The sequence below is a fragment of the Jaculus jaculus genome, chromosome 4 (assembly GCF_020740685.1).
Source record: "Jaculus jaculus isolate mJacJac1 chromosome 4, mJacJac1.mat.Y.cur, whole genome shotgun sequence".
Taxonomy (NCBI): domain Eukaryota; kingdom Metazoa; phylum Chordata; class Mammalia; order Rodentia; family Dipodidae; genus Jaculus; species Jaculus jaculus.
In genome coordinates this window covers 77,505,456-77,524,844 of record NC_059105.1, presented here as the reverse complement: position 1 = coordinate 77,524,844, position 19,389 = coordinate 77,505,456, and the positions used below count along the sequence as shown (strand labels likewise).

At 35.4% G+C, this 19,389-nt stretch overlaps 1 protein-coding gene across 2 annotated transcripts; it reads right to left on the bottom strand.

Moving 5' to 3' along the window:
- Positions 1-3,055: 3,055 nt before the first annotated feature.
- Gcg (glucagon) lies at positions 3,056-14,636 on the bottom strand. 2 transcript variants are annotated; one of them, XM_045148225.1, is made up of 6 exons: positions 14,582-14,636; positions 10,131-10,230; positions 8,123-8,272; positions 6,337-6,474; positions 4,927-5,070; positions 3,056-3,217 (listed from the first exon to the last, which is right to left on the bottom strand). In XM_045148225.1, the coding sequence occupies exons 2-6, from the start codon at positions 10,220-10,222 to the stop codon at positions 3,211-3,213; spliced, it is 531 nt and encodes a 176-aa protein (XP_045004160.1). In that variant the 5' UTR covers positions 10,223-10,230; positions 14,582-14,636; the 3' UTR covers positions 3,056-3,210. The 2 variants fall into 2 exon arrangements, with proteins under 2 accessions (XP_045004160.1, XP_012802824.1); XM_012947370.2 differs by lacking the exons at positions 3,056-3,217; positions 14,582-14,636 and adding an exon at positions 13,204-13,328 and having other exon boundaries at positions 4,923-5,070.
- Between the last annotated feature and the right edge of the window lie 4,753 nt (positions 14,637-19,389).

Sequence of the window (19,389 nt, the reverse complement as noted above, 5' to 3'; positions counted from 1 at the left end):
CCATAAAATCCTCCTTACTCACCATGTTGTTCATTTCTCTGTTTCTTAGATTTTCCTTCATTTGCTGCACCTTAGACTAAAATGAGAGTGTTAAGGTTTATTATTATTGTATCTCCCAGAATCTGCACATAGCTTCTGCATTATATAAGTGACCAGTATACAATTGATACAAGCATATTAATAAATGTACTATGTTTTCAGTCATGAATTATAATATTTAGCATTTAGAAGTGTTCCTTTGCTTACTTATTTTTTCTTCTCCTTTTTCTGTTACCCAAAGCACAACCTCTTTGTTTTATATTTATATTTTCTTGATTTCATTTTATGTTTATTTTTAATACTTTTACTTTTAACCCTCATATCTCTCCTATGTGTAACTTTGTATATAGCATAGGGTTAAGCTTTATATAATATTCTGTTAATTCTTTCATAATATTAGATTTAAATTTATTTATATTAATTGGCATAACTTAGATTTGTCTTAGTTTCATATGTTGTATATAATGTAAGTACTAAAATTGTGTGTCACATTAACAAAATGAAGTTCATCTCATCTGTCTCTTTCACTTTGTTATCTCTATTACTTGATCTTAGTGCCACGGTTGTTGAATGTCTAATGCTGAATATTCTTCAGTGATTTTCATTGGGAATTTTACTTTTATTCACATATTTAGAGGCTATTTAATGTTTATAGACCCATTTGAACTAAAACTATTTCCATTAAGCTCTATACTCCAAAAGAGACAGTAAAGGAAGCCCTCTGCATCTCAACTCTGATGGTAGCTTTCACCTTAACAGACTATGTAACACCTACTTTCTCTTTTTCTTACTAGTGGACTTTTGGTTATTGTATAAAATGCAATATATTCAGCTTAAAAACAATATTTTACTGGCTCCCTTATAGTCAAGATATATGATGAGATATGTATCTAGCAGGTTATAAATAAAAATCTAGGGATTTCAAGGAATAAATTGGTACATTTCCTTCTTGACTGCCAGTTATCCTTTCCTTTATATATTGTCTTCCTCTTCATCCTTTTCTTCTTCCCTTCCTTACTTTTTTCCTTCATTGATTCTAAGAAATGACAGGAGCAGAGAGACGATGTAGACATCATTCAGTCTTGAAGTATCCATGGGAGGAAAGCCATTGGCGCTATTGGACCTTGAACTTTCTGCTTTTGTACAGTTTTATTTTTAAAAAATGAACAAACAATAAAAACCCCAAACACTTGCTATTTCATTTAATCCCTGTGGCTGTTTTTTTAATACATACTCACACATAATAACTAGCACATTTCTCATGCCAGTGCTATATGATAATTCATTTTCCACTGTACTTAAGTTTGCCTCTAGATCTTAATGGCAAATTCATATACCCTGTTTGTAACTTTGGGCAGTTTTTTTGGACTGGACTCATGTTGACTATCTCTTTTTCCTTTCTCTACAGCAAGTGTTTGTATCAGATAATCTCCTTATTTTTATGAGTGTATTCTGCGAGTAGATTCTAAAAGCAGCTACGTAATGGAGTGTGCTCAGAAATGCATTCAAAGGGTTGACTCTTGGATCACAAGAATGCATAACAATATATTCTACACAGACATATCAAATCTCCTGTGGCCACACAATTTGCCTAGAAATAATTTACATGAAAGAAAATATGGTGGATTGTAATGTATAAATTGCTTTGAGTTCATATGAAAAATCTAGTTCTTTGTTTCTATCAGTTGAGTGTCTCAAGTAAGATAACTAACAGAAACCTGTTTGGAGGAAGATGAGGTGGTTCTGGAGAAAGAGATATACAAAGGTAATATACTGCCTTAAGCACTTATGTGACAACCACTTTAGGGTGCTATTATTTCTGAGACCTTATTGTATTATAATTATATGTTAGAATTATAAATAAAATGCCTGTATGATATGATCATGGTTAGATGATATTAATCTATTGTTTACATGAGGAGGTTAGGCTTAAAGAACTTAAATAACCTTCAAATCCTTCTGATAGCTCTAACTTTTCTCAAATAACTCTAATCTTAAATTTTCTAGTCATCTCAGAGAAAAAAACAACTCATCATTACATAAATCATGAATGAGTTACAGTATTAAAGGTATTTCAAGTTCAAGATTGCAGATTAAAGTATATGAGTCATTTACAAACTTTGGAATCTTATTAGTAGTTAATTCTACCTTATAGGAGTGCTTTGGACTTGGATAAAATAGAAATAATACACGGTACATAGCAGAGAAAAAGTTCAGGACCCAGCCCCCTAGAGATATTTGTCATGGTAGAACTAGGAGAATGGGGTATATATTGTGGACAAACTCAGTTATCTACTAGTATAAGGCAGTTGAAGTGTTTGGGGACCAGAAATAAATGTATGAATATATGAATATCTAGGGCGTATGAGCATGAGCAGGTGTGTGTGTGTGTGTGTGTGTGTGTGTGTGTGTGTGTGTGTGTGTCAGTGACTCTTTAGAAAGTATCAGCTGCTATTTGGCCCTAAGAGTGATTTACTTTTTAGTCCCATGGTAGTTGATATATTTTATTAATGTGAGAAATAAACCAGCATTTTATATGAGACTGATTTTGCAGGGTCAGCTCAACATTTTAAGGCACAGTTAAATCCTTCAAAATATGGAGTCATTCCTGAGTATTAGATTTAAATAGTGAGCTACCAGCTTGGGAAGAATGGGTGTGTGGAAAGGGAGGCATATAAAGAGAAAAGAAACATAGTAAAGTAGGTTGAAATTTTTATTTGAGTGTATTCTGATACATTAAAAGTCAAGCATTTTTATGACTAAGGCTCCAAGCATGAAGTTCTCTTTTTAGGCTCATTACTGTGGTTAGTAGTTCTTTACCTATTATTATAATGCAGATGTGCTGGGATTGTAATAATTTACATTTATAAATTATGGCATACAAAAATAATCTGACTGCTAGATGTAAAAAGGCCAGGGAGCTTTAAAATAAGAGGAAATATAAGAATCCAACACTTTTGTACTTTAAAGTTGATATTTTATCAAGATTCTGACAATAATTTATTTCGTTTACAATCTTTTAGCTACACAATGCTAAAGGAAAATATATTTATTGGCATGCAAAGCAATATGGCTTCAGAATACACCTCTTAAGTTTATATAACTTAAAATTTCAATATACCAAATGGCCTGTAGGTGATGTTGTGAAGATGATCTTGAATAACGGCACACTTACTTCCTATAGATAAAAATATAAAATTAGAAATTTAATATAATTATAACAAAATGATATAATAAACTTTTCCAGGCGTTTCACTGATTCTTTTAGAAAAAAAAAAACTTGTTGACAGGTTTAATATATGTACATAATATATTTTGTTCATAAATCCTTCTCACTACCTTCTTGTAACCTCTCTCTACCAGCCTCCTTCCACTGAACCCCTTACACAAGCCCCTCTTCTACAATGATGTATTTTTCACCTCTTATACCATTCATGATTTACCACTGATGGGCCCAATATTATGCAGTCCTTTGCAAGTAACGGCATTAACTGTGAGGTCATAAATACATTCAATGATTCTTTTAAAATTTTTTTATATGTATGTGTGTGTGTGTGTGTGAGAGAGAGAGAGAGAGAGAGAGAGAGAGAGAGAGAGAGAGAGAGAGAGAGAGAGAGAGAATTGATGCACCAGGGCCTCCAGCCACTGTAATTGAACTCCAGGTGCATGTACCACCTTGTAAGCATGTGTGACCTTGCATTTCTGGTTTATGTGGGACCTGGAGAGTTGAACATCACTCCTGAGGCTTCATAGGCAAGTACCTTAACCACTAAGCATCTCTCCAGCTCAGCATTCAATGATTCTTACTAATATTTGTTTTTCATTCCCTTCATTTGTAAATACCTTAGTATTTCTACTCTGATAGATTTTCATTTAAGGCAGAATTTTTTAAAGTCTTCCCATCACAAAACAAAAATCTATGCATAATGTTAAAATTAAAATTCATCAATAATCTGTGAAATTGTGGCATTTTTTTTTTTTACAATTATGTTTTTTGTTTTCTAGTGCTGGAGATTGAACCTTGTGTTCTGTCTATGCTAGGCAAGTGCTTTACCACTGTAGTATCTACTCAGTCTCTCAGTCTACAACCTCACCTTTTTTGGTTTTGTTTTGTTTTACGAGGTAGAGTCTCACTCTAGCCCAGGCTGATCTGCAATTAACTACGTAGTTCCAGGGTAGCCTCAAACTCACAGTGAAACTCCTATCTGTGCCTTCCGAGTGGTGAGATTAAAGGCATGAGCTACTATGCCCAGCAACCCCACTTTTAATTTAAGTAAATAATATCACATATACTAGCATTTCACCTTTATGTTAAAATTTCAGCAATTTTCATGTGAATTTAATGTGTACTGACTCAATATCCCTATGCTTCATTTATGCTTGTGTTCCTGGCACCCTGTCTATCAGACACTCAGTGACTGCTTTGAGATTAAGTTAGTGTATTAAAAACTGTAAAAATTAAAAATAATATGCATAAACTATTACATAATTTTAAAACATACCATTTTAGTATATACAAAAGTATAAATAAATGAAAATATGTAAAATATTTTTTAATGGGCTGGACAGATGGCTTAGTGGTTAAGGTGTTTGCCTACAAAGCCAAAGGATCCTGGTTCTATTCTCCAGGACCCATGTAAGCCAGATGAACAAGTGGGTACATGCATTTGGAGTTCTTTTGCAGTGGCTGGAGGCCCTGGCATGCCCATTCATTCTCTCTCTCTCTATCAAACAAATAAATTAAAATATATAAAATATATTTTAAAAAATAAAAATATTTTTTTTAAAAAAGAGTAAAAATGTTTTCCCATATGGGAAACTTACAATAATACAATTCATGTTTATGAAACTGTTAACTGTTTTCAGGATAAACTAAAAATCAGTCACCTGTCAGTGATTTTGGTTTGAATCAGCCAGTTGATAAAATCCCTGGTGGCAAGATTATCAAGAACCGTGTTCATCTCATCAGAGAAGGAGCCATCAGCATGTCTGCGGCGGAGTTCTTCAACAATGGCGACTTCTTCTGGAAACCTGAGAAAAGAGTTAGAATTAATGTTAGGTTATTCTGCATAAATGCTATAGATTTCTGACCACTGGTAATATGTGTAGGAAGTGCTGAGAAAATAGAGATTCTGTGTATTGAGGGCCTCCAATGAAACCCCTCATACAAACCCACATGAACTGGGAGCTGTTGAAAGCCAGGAAGTTGCAGAGCTAGGATCAGAAACCCAGCCTGCATAGTTCCATGGCCTTTTCAATGCTGCAGGTTGCCTCAGAGATTTTTAGTATCTTCCGAAGATAGGAACTAATGGAAACTATCAAATTGTCGTGTATAGTAAAACCAGTAACTGTGAAAACAGCCTTGCAAAGTTAGTAAGGGGTTAAAACTTAGCATATATAAGATTTTCTTTTTCACTGATTTGTCACAGTAGAATTTTTGATATCCCTTATAACACTATAAATGTTCCATAGTGTATCAGCTCTTTTACCATTGATGTTGTCTGTATGATTGTCAATGAATACCAGATCGCTTTCATCATGAACTCTTTTTGAGTCTCTGTAAGAATGTTTTAAATCTGATTTAAAAATGAAAGTTGAACATGATTTTCTTTGATTTTTATTTTAAATGCAACTCAAAAGGGTCTTAAGAAAATTAGGTGTTTCAGGGATGTGTCATTAATATCTAAAATAAAGGTCTTAGTCCCTCATTTTTAACTTATTATGTATCTGACTGACAGCCCATACAAGGTGAGTATGTAGTTAGCTATGTTATGCTTCTACCTGTCTACTGTTGAAGTAACATTTTGTAATTAGCTAATATTTGGTCTTTTTAAATATTCACATGTTTATCTAAAATCTTTAAACATATAAATATATGCTGAAAATGTGTAATTATTTCAAGTCAAGTTATCAATTTTTGTCTGAATATTGAAATACTGTGAGTTTTCAGCATTATTTATCCTTTTTTCTTTCTCTTGTCTTCATGGACAAGTCCTAGGTTAAATTTATTATTCCAGTATAGTTACCAAAAGAATATTATTTATCCTTAAGTGTGTTCTTCTCTAGACACATCAAGGATTATTGTAACAATTATAATGAAGTAATTAAACATGACCTGTTGAAATTTATTATCAAGGCTTACTACCAAAACTTGTATAATGTTTCATGGTTTTAGGAGTTTATGTTATCACTTTTTGAGACTATACTGACTGCTTCTGAAACTCAAATTCATATATAGATAGTTGTATTCTTAAATATCTGTACTGAGGGGAAAAAAGATAAAAACTACAGACTTACTCTCGTCTTCCTCTGCCTTTCACTAGCCAGGCAATGAATTCCTTGGCAGCCTGACCTTCCAAATAAGAACTTACATCACTGGTAAAAGTCCCTTCAGCATGTCTCTCAAATTCATCATGACGTTTGGCAATGTTATTCCTGAAAGAAATGTGAAAGCTAAGTTGAAGTCTGTCTCTTTGGCAATATGGTTCTCACCTATAAGCAGTGACAACCTCAGGCACAGGAATCAACAGAGAGGGCGCCTGGGGAGTCTGGGAGATGAGGGTGGCAAGGGGATTCATCTTGATGTTACATTAATTAGCAGGATTAAAGTTTTGTGGGAAAGGCTGATAGTATTTAAGAAGACATTAAAAGGTCTATCCTTTTCCAGTATGCCCATTTTCACCTTCCTTGCATACCTATGCCATTGGTTATCAAGGCTGAACTTACCTTTTACTTTATCCTCTATCAATGTGGCTATCCATTTGTATGTGCAATTCTATCAGAAATATCAAGGTAGATACTTGTTTCAGTAAGCATGGTGGCAGAGTCAGTTAACTGATTCAAGGTAAACAAAAGACCATCTTGAAATGTCACGAGAACCACATGATAACCCACTAAAAGAAAACATGTGGTCTACTAGGAGGTAGGTAAGGTGAGCCCATGTCAAACATAAGTATGTGCAGGGCACTCAGAGGAGAAGGAGGTGGTGCCCATTGCTTTTAGCTCCACAGTATTCATCACACCTGGAAGACTTCATCTTAAACATACAGCAAATAGCTAAGGCTGAGGATTGCTTTATGTTAGTTTACTACATTATAGCATACCCACTCTAGAAAATGAAGATTGTTGTTTCCATTTTTATAAATATGTGATTTCCATTTTCCATACCTATAGTACTTGACAGAGTTCCCCATGTCTGTTCTGAACATGGTGGCCATCTTTAGTGCTAATGGACCCTCACTTTAAAATTATTTGGCTACCAATTCAATTTCTCTCATTCCTCATGCCTGCTTGTTCTCTGTCTCCCAGTCTTTCTCCCTCTTCCTCCTTCTATCTAGACACATCTCTGTCCTTTTCCTCAGTTTGAGATTCTTACAGCTACTTTGTATGCATAACTCCCCTCCCCATGTGGGCCACTCTCCAAAGAAATTGTGAAATTCCACCATCTCTGTGAAACTTTTGTGGATAATTTTCTCCAGTAGCCTAGAAGCAGCAAAACCCCCAACTCTCACCAAAGAAAACCCAGCATTAAAATGTATGCTTTTGGAGAGCTTTGTGTTCTTGTTTGCCGCCTTCTCTATGCTGTGCAGCTAGCTGGGCTGTAATTTTAAATGCATATCTTGGATTTTATTTTATGAGAAAAGTAATGCATCTGCTTCCATGCTTTATCCTGGTTAACTTGGCTAGGGGATGATTTTAATGTAATCAGCCATGGGTTTGAACCCCGCAAGTTAATGTTGAATTTGCTCTAACTTTTAGTCAGAAATTCAATTTGTAACCTTGAAGGCCACAAAGCTCAGTTTCCTATTCTAAGGTAATATACATGAGAAGTATTACTGAGACTATAACTGTGCAAAGAATTTAAGCTTCATATCACATGAGGGTATAGTAAGCATGAGACATCCAGAGGAATAATAAATACAAAAATTACAAAGATTGGCACCCCAACCTTGAAAAGCACAGAATTGAACAAGCATGTGGGCACTGCTTACTTGTTGTGCATGATCACTTATGAAAGTTAGGAGAACTTTTATCTGCACTCCGCACATATGTATACAATCTTGGGAACAGGATTAGTTCTTACCTGCCCCTCTTGGCATTCATCAACCATTGCACAAAATCTTGGGCACGCCGGGAGTCCAGATACTTGCTGTAGTCACTGGTGAATGTGCCCTGTGAGTGGCGCTTGTCTTCAGTCATCTGATCAGGGTCATCAAGGGGGGTTGTCTGGAATCTGTGAAGAACAGAGGTTGAATGGAATAAATATCTCCAAAAGTAGGCTTATTTGAGAAGACCCATCACTACAAAATATAGGGCCATGTATCACAGTGAGGCAGATATCTTTTGGGAATATCATATTTTTGTTACTTTGAAGATATTCTTTAAATTCTAGTAACAGGGTTCTCAACTGGGTTCATTGTTTTCTAAAATAGGATTAAATAAACTCTTTATTCAACTAATTAATCAACTCATAATTATGCCAACAAGGCAAAAAGAATAGTGACTTGAATATCTTAACAGACTGAGAATCTCAAATAATTTGTTTGGGCAATAGATTTATGTTCCCAAATTTATTTGCACATACTAATGTATTTTTAAAAAATAGCTCAACTGACTAGTTAATTGGTAGCTAATGGTTGAAGAAAGGCACAAAACAACCATTTGCTAATCTGAATCTTCCTGGTGGGAAATCCTTAAATCTGTAATCAATAGTTAGGTGGCATAATAAAATAAATATTATTAATAAGAAATTAAGTGCTATTCTCTTTTTTTATTTATTTATTTTTTTTTGAGGTAGGGTCTCACTCTAGCCCAGGCTGGCATGGAATTTACTCTGTAGTCCTAGGCTGGCCTGGAACTCATGGTGATCCTCTTACTGTTGCCTCCTGAGTGCTGAGATTAAAGACGTGAGCACCGCAAAACCACCTTCAAGTGCTATTCTTACTTGTCAAATTTTAGAAAAAGATTGAATATTAGGGAGGACAAAATATTTTTATACATCTTAAGGAATGGCCATGTATGTGATATTTTTGAAAGGAAATTCAGCAAGATACTTTTTCAAACTCTTTGGTTTAAACTCATACAAACCCTTTGACATATTAATTTTTTTAATTTTTATTTTACTTAGTTGAGAGAGAAAAAGAGGCATAGAGAGAGAGAGAGAATGAGTGCACCAGGGCTTCTATCCACTGCAAACAAACTCCAGACACATGTGCTACCTTGTGCCTTTGACTTACATGGGCACTGGGGACTTGAACCTGGGTCTTTAGGCTTTGCAGACAAGCTCCCTAACCACTAAGCAATTTCTCTAGCACTGGCATATTAATCTCATTATTAGAAATGTGCTCTAAGAAAGCAGTAACAAATTCACAGTAGATGAGCCAAATATTGCTTATGGTATTCATGAGCAAATCTGAAAGCATGCTGAGTGCCCAATAGAAAAGGAATACATAGATAAATATTAAATATTAATGAAATGGAAAGCATGCAACTCTTAAATATCACTCACTTAATGGATATTCTAGTGATAAAAGAAAATAGCAGCAGAATGTGAAGGTAAAAGCATGTTAAACAGCTATGAAACCTGAGAGGTATTTACATACAGTATATACAGATAGAATCTAGCAAAGCAATATAACATTTTTCTTTATTTTCAGTTATATTGAGTAGTAGAAACTTGAGCACTTAAAATTTTTGTATGTTTTTCATATTTTATATTATGGACATGTATAATTTTTATAATTAGCAAAGAGCACTATTTTTAAAACCTTAAAAGAGGGACACAAGTTAGAGTAATTAAAATAATCTGCTATGCAGTGTGTTAGTAATGAATGTAGAGTATCATTGGAAGAATCCAAAGGGTTCTCTATAGTTCCCTCTTTACATGGTTTTCAGCCTTCCTCGCCCCTCTATGGTGAAAACACACATTCTCTGATTGGTTCTCTAGAGCAGCCTAAGTTTATCATCACAATACTTCAGACACTTAACTGTGCAGAGCACCCACCCCAAGTCTTTGAAACCCTACTCACCAGAGTTCCAACAAACTGTATTCTAACCATAGCCCATATTAGTTTGACTTTAGAAGTAAATACCTGGGTTTCTCCTCTGTGTCTTGAAGGGAACGTTGCCAGCTGCCTTGCACCAGCATTATAAACAGTCCAGCCACAAAGTAAATGTTCTTCATTATTTGTGCTGTCAGAACAGAGTTGGGTTAAGAGAAGATGGGGCAACAGGAAGTAATATTTAAACATGGCAGGCTAAATGAGCTTGATTTTAACAAAGTAAACATTATTTTTGAAAATATTAATCTTACCAATTTTATTCTGCTTATAGTTTCAATCCCAACTTAATTTCAAATGTTAGATTATATTTTCTCCCATAACTTTTTATAAGCAAAAGAATACAAAAGATGTGCTCTATTATTAAGCTTTTTCATTAATGTAAGACACTTCTGTTAATGATTACAAGGCTCCTTTCCAGACTTGAAATAAAAAAAATATATCCACAATGAACATTTAAAATACCCCGTGTAGATGATATGCTGCACATGGCTAGCTTGAGTGGCACCTTATCCATAATGCTGCCCCCTTCGCTATCAGCCTGGCTTTCAATTAATTGTCCTTCACTTCCAAGCATTTACATTATACTGCATTTCAACCATTTTAAAGCAGCCTCAGGCTACAACTTGGCATACCAGCTGTCGGTTCAGATGTATTATTCATTTATATTTTAAATAGTGTAACTTGGTCTAGACTTTGTAATTATAAAGCGGCCAACAGATTTGAGGTATTTTAGGGTGCTTTGACCTGTTCTAAATTAAAGGGAAAATCATTTTAAAGACAAGCAATTTGCAACAAGAACTAATGCTTCTGGCAACTTGAACAATCACAACTAAGAAATTAGAGATTAGTATCTAAAGGAAAATTGTTACTAGCATTTGACATCTCAGAAGTCCCCAGGTTATTTTGGAATTAAACTGCATCTAGGACATGGCATTCCTTCTTAGTGACACTGTGGATGTGGCTGTAAACTACCCATGAATTCCTGCCATTATATCATAAACAGAGATTTTAGGAGACCATAATATATCCAGGGTGTGATGACGCAGTATGGATGGGGACCCACATTCACCTGGCTAGGTTGTCCCTATAGAGCAAGCTCCTCTACTTTCTGGCTTGAAACTTCCAGAGCACTTTGGTCACAGACTCCTCTCAGCCACTGTCAAAAGAACCTTTTTTTTGAGGAATGAGTATTTCAATCCAAGTTTCATTATGTTTATCCATAAATAATTTTAATGAATGTTTTAACCAAATAACATTTGGTTTGGAATAAAGATTTTACAAATATTATTATTTTAAACCATCAATCTTTTCTTTAACATAGTAACCATATTTACTATCTGTTCCTGGCAATAAAATAGAGTCTGTAATACCTGCAATGGTAATATTTTTCTTTGAGATATTAAGTCCTTTTAGATTAAATGTTCAATTATATAAAGCAATACAGTAGAATTAAAAACATACTTCTTATTCATCACATTAAATATCTTCAATTTTTGTATGTTTCAGTTTACTTGGAAAAGTTTAGAAAGTTCACAGTATTTTTAGGTAATATCTTTCGAATATACCTCTCAATCATAGTGTCTTTTTAGTAATATTGAAAAGTTAAAGCAAGCACATCGTTTTGGAGTTATTCTACCATTGAAAGATTTCTTATAAAAGACTAAAAACTATGAATTCAGTCTGAGATAATTCTTTCTACCCAAAGTCCCCAAAGGTTCTGTGATGTCATCTATTATGTTGGGTTGAGGCAGATATAGAACAGGCTTATGTTATGTGGAAGCTAGAGGATGCAAAAACAACACAAAGAAGTGAGTGTTCAAAGTACTCTGATATAATCCAGTAGGTTCTCATGAAGGGACTGGCTTTAAAAGTTTCATTTATTCACTTTTTGGAAGTTAGCAAAGTTGTTTGGATAGGAATAAAAGTAATTCAATGTTTGAGCTCTATTGATAAGAAATTAAATCTGAATGTTATTTTAGTATCAAAACTTCATTCAATAAGAAAGGAATTTCCTCTTACTTTCCTGCTGTTTAGATAGTGTAAGGAAAGCCTATGCTATTTCAAACCACACACACACACACACACACACACACACACACACACACACATACATTTCCACTCAAAATTAAAAGAATATGTTAACAATAGGATTAACTGTCTAGAAATTCTTTTATAAAAATTAACCTATAAAATAAGAAATTACATTATATTATATATGTATATGTATATTATCTATATAATATTCCTACATATGTTGCCTTTTTAGGATATATAACATTTTCCTAAGTGGTTAGCTAATTTCATTATAAATCTCTACTATGTAATGCTTAATGGTTTGCTCCACTGATATGCTTATGAATTTATTCTTTGCCTTTAGAAACTTAAGTAAGTACTTTAATGTATCTGGTTTATCTTTCTAAAGTGAATACATAAAATTTTATTCTAGAGTGTAGCTACTTGAGATTTTAGTTACAACCATTACTCCTCAGTACAATACTAATAATTATTAGTTTATGACCCATACAAAGAAATCCCCAGTAATCAATGATACATGTTCTACACTCAGTATGCTATCTCTTATGTGCAAAGAGCTAATTTTATGGTCATTGATTTTTGAAACACTCATTATAAATGAGAATATTTGAAAGATATTGAATATGTTTCTTGGAGAAGCCAGAAGGCTTTAATTGATAAAGAAAAATTGCTTTTATAGCCTCTGTAATATACACATTTCTGCTGAATTTAAAAGATGCCTTCTGTTCAAAGTAGTATGCACATCTATTGAATTCAGGAAAATATTTTCCAAGTGTTTCCACTTATTTGAACAAGCGGTTCTCATAATAGCTATGTCTTGTAAAAGCTGCATTGTTTCTTTCTCTCATATCTTTATGTTATTTCTTTGAATCATTTGCTACTTCATTATGCTAAAGTAAGTATAAATATATTTGATAACAATTTTTCATCTCAATTGTGCCTTGCATAGTACAAGTCATAAAGTAAACAAGAAAAGAATAATAACTTTATTCATAATATTTATAAAACACTTAACTGTCCCCTTCCAAACACACCTTACAGATTGCCTGCCCTCCAGTGTTCACCTTACCTTCTGATGTTGAAGCGTGGTGGAGAGCAGGGGGAGAGGCAGGCTTCCCTCTTTGGAACTTTGAGTGTGCTCTATGCCCTGAGCTCTCCACTCATGCACCCGAGGGTTGTGCTTTTATACGTTCTTCAGCTCTGTTTAGTCTCCCAGAGATTACACTGACAATATAAATTTCTCATCTGTAAATAATGGGGCTTTGTTCAAGTGATTACACTCGCCCACTCACTTTGCTCATCTTCACTCTACACTTATGTTGGGACCTCAGAGACGCAGAAACTTTATTTACTCATGTGACTCTCTTATTTGGAATGCAAAGGGCACTTAGAAAATTCACCTTCCAATTTCAGTCAGGCATGAAAAGTGCTGATGTTCTCTGAGGTGAGTTTTGATGTTGAAGAACATGACTTCATGTGAGGAGCAGATAAGAACCGTATGTCATAACTTAGCCAAGATGAATTTTCCTCAATAACTGACTATTCATTAATCTCAACAGAGAACAAGCCATTGATTCAACACACAGTGACTAGGAACACTATAGTCCAAACTATATGGAGTTAACTTGCATTATTTTGTCTGGAATTTAAGACATGGCCATTTAGACCTAATAAGTTTTGCTTTAATAAACTGGATTTAGGCATAGTATATAAAAGAAAATGAGGGGCTGGAGCGATGGCTTAGCAGTTTAAGTGCTTGCCTGTGAAGCCTAAGGACCCCGGTTCGAGTCTCGATTCCCCAGGACCCACGTTAGCCAGATGCACGAGGGGCGCACGCGTCTCGAGTTCGTTTGCAGTGGCTGGAGGCCCTGGCACACCCATTCTCTCTCTCTCTCTCTCTCTCTCTCTCTCTCTCTCTCTCTCTCTCTCTGTCATTCTCAAATAAATAAATAAAAATGAACAAAAAAATTTAAGAAAAAAGAAAGAAAATGAGGATGAAATCCAAGGTAGGTGATGCTAAAGAAAACAGTCTAGCATTTCTTTCTCATCTTACTTCATATTAAAAATATAACTTCACTGATAAAGAGTGGGGCACAACATTAAAAAAGAAGAAATGAGCCTGGCGTGGTGGTGCATGCCTTTAATCCCAGCACTCAGAGACAGAGCTAGGAGGATCACCATAAATTCAAGGCCACCCTGAGACTACATAGTGAATTTCAGGTCAGCCTGGACTGGAGTGAAACCCTACCTCAAAAAAAAAAAAAAAAAAAAAGAAGAAGAAGAAGAAATGAGAAGTGAGATGAATATTGTATATTTCTTAACATTTGAATTGCATATAGGTCCTTCATAGTCTATAGGATTTAGCATATATAATTCTTGTCATTGACATGGAAAAGAATCAGGAAAGAATAGATAGGCAACATGAAAACTCCTGTGCACATACGTACATTTTCTGCTGTGGTTGATAAGCTGTGTTAGTTTGGTCAAGTCACATACTTTCTTTGTGCCCCTGCTACTCATTTATAAGATGAGAAAATTGGTTAAATATCCACTTTAAAATGAAAGCCATATTCCATGTGACAAAATCATCATAGTACTTTCAAATTGGGCTGCAATTTTCTTATATCATCAACTTCATGTGCATTATGGATGATCTGTAGTTCACTGAGGCAACTGGAGGAAAATCCCAAGCGAGTTTAATTCTTCAGTGTTTTCATCAGGTCCATTACTGGGTACAGAACCACATGATAAGACGTAGATAGCAGTTCCCATGTCAATTGGGAGACCTTTCTGAGGGGTTTCATGCTGGTGACTATTGACAAAAAGCCTTGTGATTTAGAGTGAGGTCCAAGGAGTGGCATCACATGGGAGCTCATTAAAAATGAAGAATTTTATGCTGCAGCCTGAATTCACAGAGCCAGAATCTGCATTTTAACAAGGTCTCCATAAAATTCATGTACATATTAAGCTGAGAAACACAGCTGTATAAAATGTCCATCTCACCTTCTTCACTGTTGCAGCTGTCTTGATCCAAGGGCTGCTCTTGGCAGAACCAGCAGAGGGGGTGAAAGAGCAGAAAAAGGTGTCAAGCCTCAGGTCTGCGTGGAGTAACACTAAGGCAATAATAGCTTCAAAGTGTGGATTGCTTTAGCACAGGATTAAATTGCTCTGTCTGACTATAGCCTTCATGGACATAATAGCTACACTTTTATTAAGTGATTTGACAGAAGCTGTTTTTATTTTTCTTATTGTCTATTTGAAACTTTCTTTCCTTACTTCTACTTCCCTCTCTTGGCCCCTCCCCTGTCCCTTTTCTTTTCACATAGGACCTATTTGAGGAACAGGCCTAATCAGGGAGCTCTGCAGATGACATATTAAATTCCATAACAACATCAGCATCTTGGTTAATACTTTCTCCTAATATCACCATACAAAGTGTTGCTTTTTCTTCCATCTTAATTTGCTTTCTGCTATCTTAGAAGTAACTATACCAATATGTTTTTAAATTTTCTTTTCCCTCCGTGTCCATTTTATCAACACAGTTTTGTGGGCCTTCACACCATGAATAGTGTGAGGTTCATTTTGACATTTGTTCAGGATATAGAGAATGTTTGAGAATGCAAAGGAATTGATGCAGAATATATGCTGGTTGTAAGTCTCATGGCAAAGAGTTGGCCAATCTATTTCTTGTGGGATTTCGTTGTATTACAACCCCTTTGGAAGTCAACTTGGTAATATTTATCAAAGTTATCAATACCCATAGCCTTTGGCCCTGTAAAGATAAAGCACTATCCTAAAATTTTATTGTACACATACTTTAGCATACATATCTAATGATAGGTGCAAGGCTTTTTGTTGTACTGTTGTGTAGAATCACAATTGTTTATAGTAATCTGAGATACCATTCAAAAAGCACTGATCTCAAAAAAATTAGAAAGTCTTTATCATCATAGAAAGTCTCCGATATAAATTATTAGTTTAAGGGCTGGAGAGGTGGCTTAGCGGTTAAGCGCTTGCCTATGAAGCCTAAGGACCCTGGTTAGAGGCTCGATTCCCCAGGACCCACATTAGCCAGGTGCACAAGGGGGCGCACGTGTCTGGAGTTCGTTTGCAGTGGCTGGAAGCCCTGGCGCACCCATTCTCTCTCTCTCTCCCTCCCTCTCTCTCTCTCCCTCTCTCTCTCTCCCTCTTTCTCTCTCTGTCTGTTGCTCTCAAATAAATAAATAAAAATAAACATAAAAAATAAATTATTAGTTTAAAAAGCATAGGTTCCAAATGTGTGTATAGCAAGCCACCTTTTATGTTAGAAGGGAACAGATACATGTTTATTTACTTATAACTGCATTAAAATTGGAGGAAACAGGTGAGTGCTCCTTCCTGTAGGGTGCAGTGTGGAGTGAGAGCCACAGCGACAGAGGCAGAGTCCTGTTCACTATACATCTCTTACTAGAATTCTCTGACTGCTTGATTGAACCATCTATTCAAAGCAAGCAAGTGCCATTTTAAAAGGAATACTATAGGGCTGGAGAGATGGCTTAGTGGTGAAGCACTTGCCTGTGAAGCCTAAGGACCAGGTTCAAGGCTCAGTTCCCCAGGACCCATGTTAGCCAGATGCACAAGGGGGCACATGCATCTGGAGTTCTTTTGCAGTGGCTGGAGGCCCTGGCACGCCCATTCTGTCTGTTTGTCTCTCTCTCTCTCTCCCTCTTTCTCTGTCACTTTCAAATAAATAAATAAAAATAAACAAAAAAATTAAAAGGAATACTACAAACATTTTCGGAAGAGGATAAAAACCTTTAGAGCACAATGCCCTCTTTGACTTGGTAAGTCTACTCTTAACCTACTTCATCAAAAAGAAAAGAAAACATATGTCCACAAAAAATGTACAAAAAATGTTCAAAGTAGTTTTATCTACAATAGTTAGAAACTAGGAATAAGTGATAGACTCATCAAGAGAAATAAGTAAATTGTGACATTCATTTCATGAACCACTACTTAACACCAACTTAGAACCAACAGCAGAAGCAGGCAGCAATAAAGATAAATTAGACACAAAATATGCTAAACACACACACACACACACACACACACACACACACACACACACACATGGCAGGGGTGGTTGGAGAGAACATGAATCTAGGTACAGAAGTTGAACAACTCTAAAAATGGACATTTATATAAACCCTCGGTCTGTGGTTGTTTCCTGAATGAATATAGGAGAAGATGCCTGCAATGGAAATTTTTGGTGAGAATGAAATATGCTATATTACAATTGTCAAAATAGCAAAGCTAAAATTAATGATTTCAGTTTGCATCAGTTTTATCTAAAATTTGAAAAAGAAGCTTTTTTTTAAAGGATCACAACATTTGTATTGAAATATAGATAATACAAGCAGGGCAAAATAGAATTGTATGAGTTGATGATAATTAAATGGGTTTATTATGTGAATCTGCTTCATTGAGTATGTTAAAATTTTAATTCCAAATAGTTCAGAGTCCAAAGTGTTCACGATCTTAAATATTTATTTATTTGAGAGAGAAAAAGAGAGAGGCAGATACAGAATTGGTGTGCCTGGGCTTCTAGCCATTGCAAACAAGCTCCAGATGCATGTGCCACCTTGCGCATCTGGCTTAAGTGGGCACTGTGGAATTGAACCTGAGTACTTAGACTTCACAGGCAGCCACCTTAACTGCTAATTCATTTTTTCAGCCCCAGAATGTTCCCTATTACACCATAAGATCCATCACACAAAACATTTCAGATAGGACTATGATGGGATGGTTAGTAGAGATATTAGCACCAAATGATCAGTAATTTTTGAAGTTAAGAATCTGCCCCTTCAGTGACTAAGTAGAATCTACTTTGAAAATGAAAGTGAAGTTCAAAGAGACACAGTGACAACAGAGATCAGGGGTAAAACAGTGGCCCAGAACAGGGCCAAGGTAACAGGAAACCACTGCAGTGAAGCAGGGAGGTGAGTCACCATTTGAAGGTGCAGGACCTTTCCCTTGGTATCCCTCTAGACCCATGCTGGACTATCTATCAGATCTGTTAGGGAATCTGTCAAGCAGTACTGAGGAATCTGTGGTCCATCTCTGATTATTGGAGGTAACTATAATATGCCATGCCCTTTTTAGGTTAAGAACTCCTCCCCATAAAAAAGGGGTTTCCTCAAATAGGCATAAACCTTCAAAAGACAAAAATAGAAAATTTGAAAAAAATATGTATAATATTTGAGAAAAAAAAAACTTACATCAATTAGTTTTGAAGATTAAAAAGAGTTTGATGGAGCCAGACATGGTGGCACATGCCTTTAATCCCAGCACTTGGGAAGCAGAAGTGAAGAAGTGAGAGGATTGCCATGAGTTTGAGGTCACCCTGAGACTACATAGTGACTTTCAGGTCAGCCTGGACTAGAGCATAATCCTACCTCGAAACACACACACACACACACACACACACACACACAAAAAAAAAAAAAAAAGTTGATAGTCATTTAACAATCTAAAACTTCAGAAACTGAATATCTAAGAATATTATAATTTGGTGTCCTTCACCACTCTATGAGTGACCTGATGAGCCAAGGGATTCAGTGGCAATAAAGGAAGAACTTATGGGGAAGTTCTGAGCATGCCAAAGGATGTGAGAACTCCCCTTCCTGAGGGGTACTTTAGAATCATTTTGTGACCTTCCATCTGGAAGGATTTGGAGGAAGCCAGCTGGGGGAGGGGAGTTTCCTAGTGACATCAATGGACAGTTTTCCTGCCCTGAGGCTCTGAGACCCTGTAGACAGCTTGCTTACAAGTCTGTGCAGGGGACCGTGTGGCATCATGGATTTGCAGTCGTTGATTTTATCTTTTGCAAGATCCCTTGTATAATGAGATGTTTAAAATTGTTCGAAGTTTCAGTTGTTATTTTTATTCCTAAAGGGAACAAGAAAGAGAAAGAAAACAAAATCACATTTGTACAAAAGAAACTTATCTCATAATTTATAAGCAGAATATATATTTATATGTATAAATACATATATATCATTGGATACATGTGTTATGCTACTATTTTTTGCATATTGTAGCTATAAAAAAACAAACCATATGTCATTACATTTATCCAACCTCTTGCTCATCTGGAAAGACTTTTTTCTTCAAGCTTCTAAGAGTCTTTAATGTGAACCAATTAAAACATTGTAATTTTCAAAGTCTTCTCTAAAAGAAAGTAACTTCAGCCATTAGAAAATTTCAAATTTGAGAT

Excerpts from the sequence above, each read along its gene's own strand:
- Gcg (XM_045148225.1), bottom strand. The coding sequence starts at position 10,222 with ATGAAGAACATTTACTTTGTGGCTGGACTGTTTATAATGCTGGTGCAA. Across the intron at positions 8,273-10,130 it reads GACACAGAGGAGAAACCCAG|ATTCCAGACAACCCCCCTTG; the intron begins GTATTTACTTCT and ends TGTTCTTCACAG. Across the intron at positions 5,071-6,336 it reads AAAGGCAGAGGAAGACGAGA|GTTTCCAGAAGAAGTCGCCA; the intron begins GTAAGTCTGTAG and ends CTCTTTTCTCAG.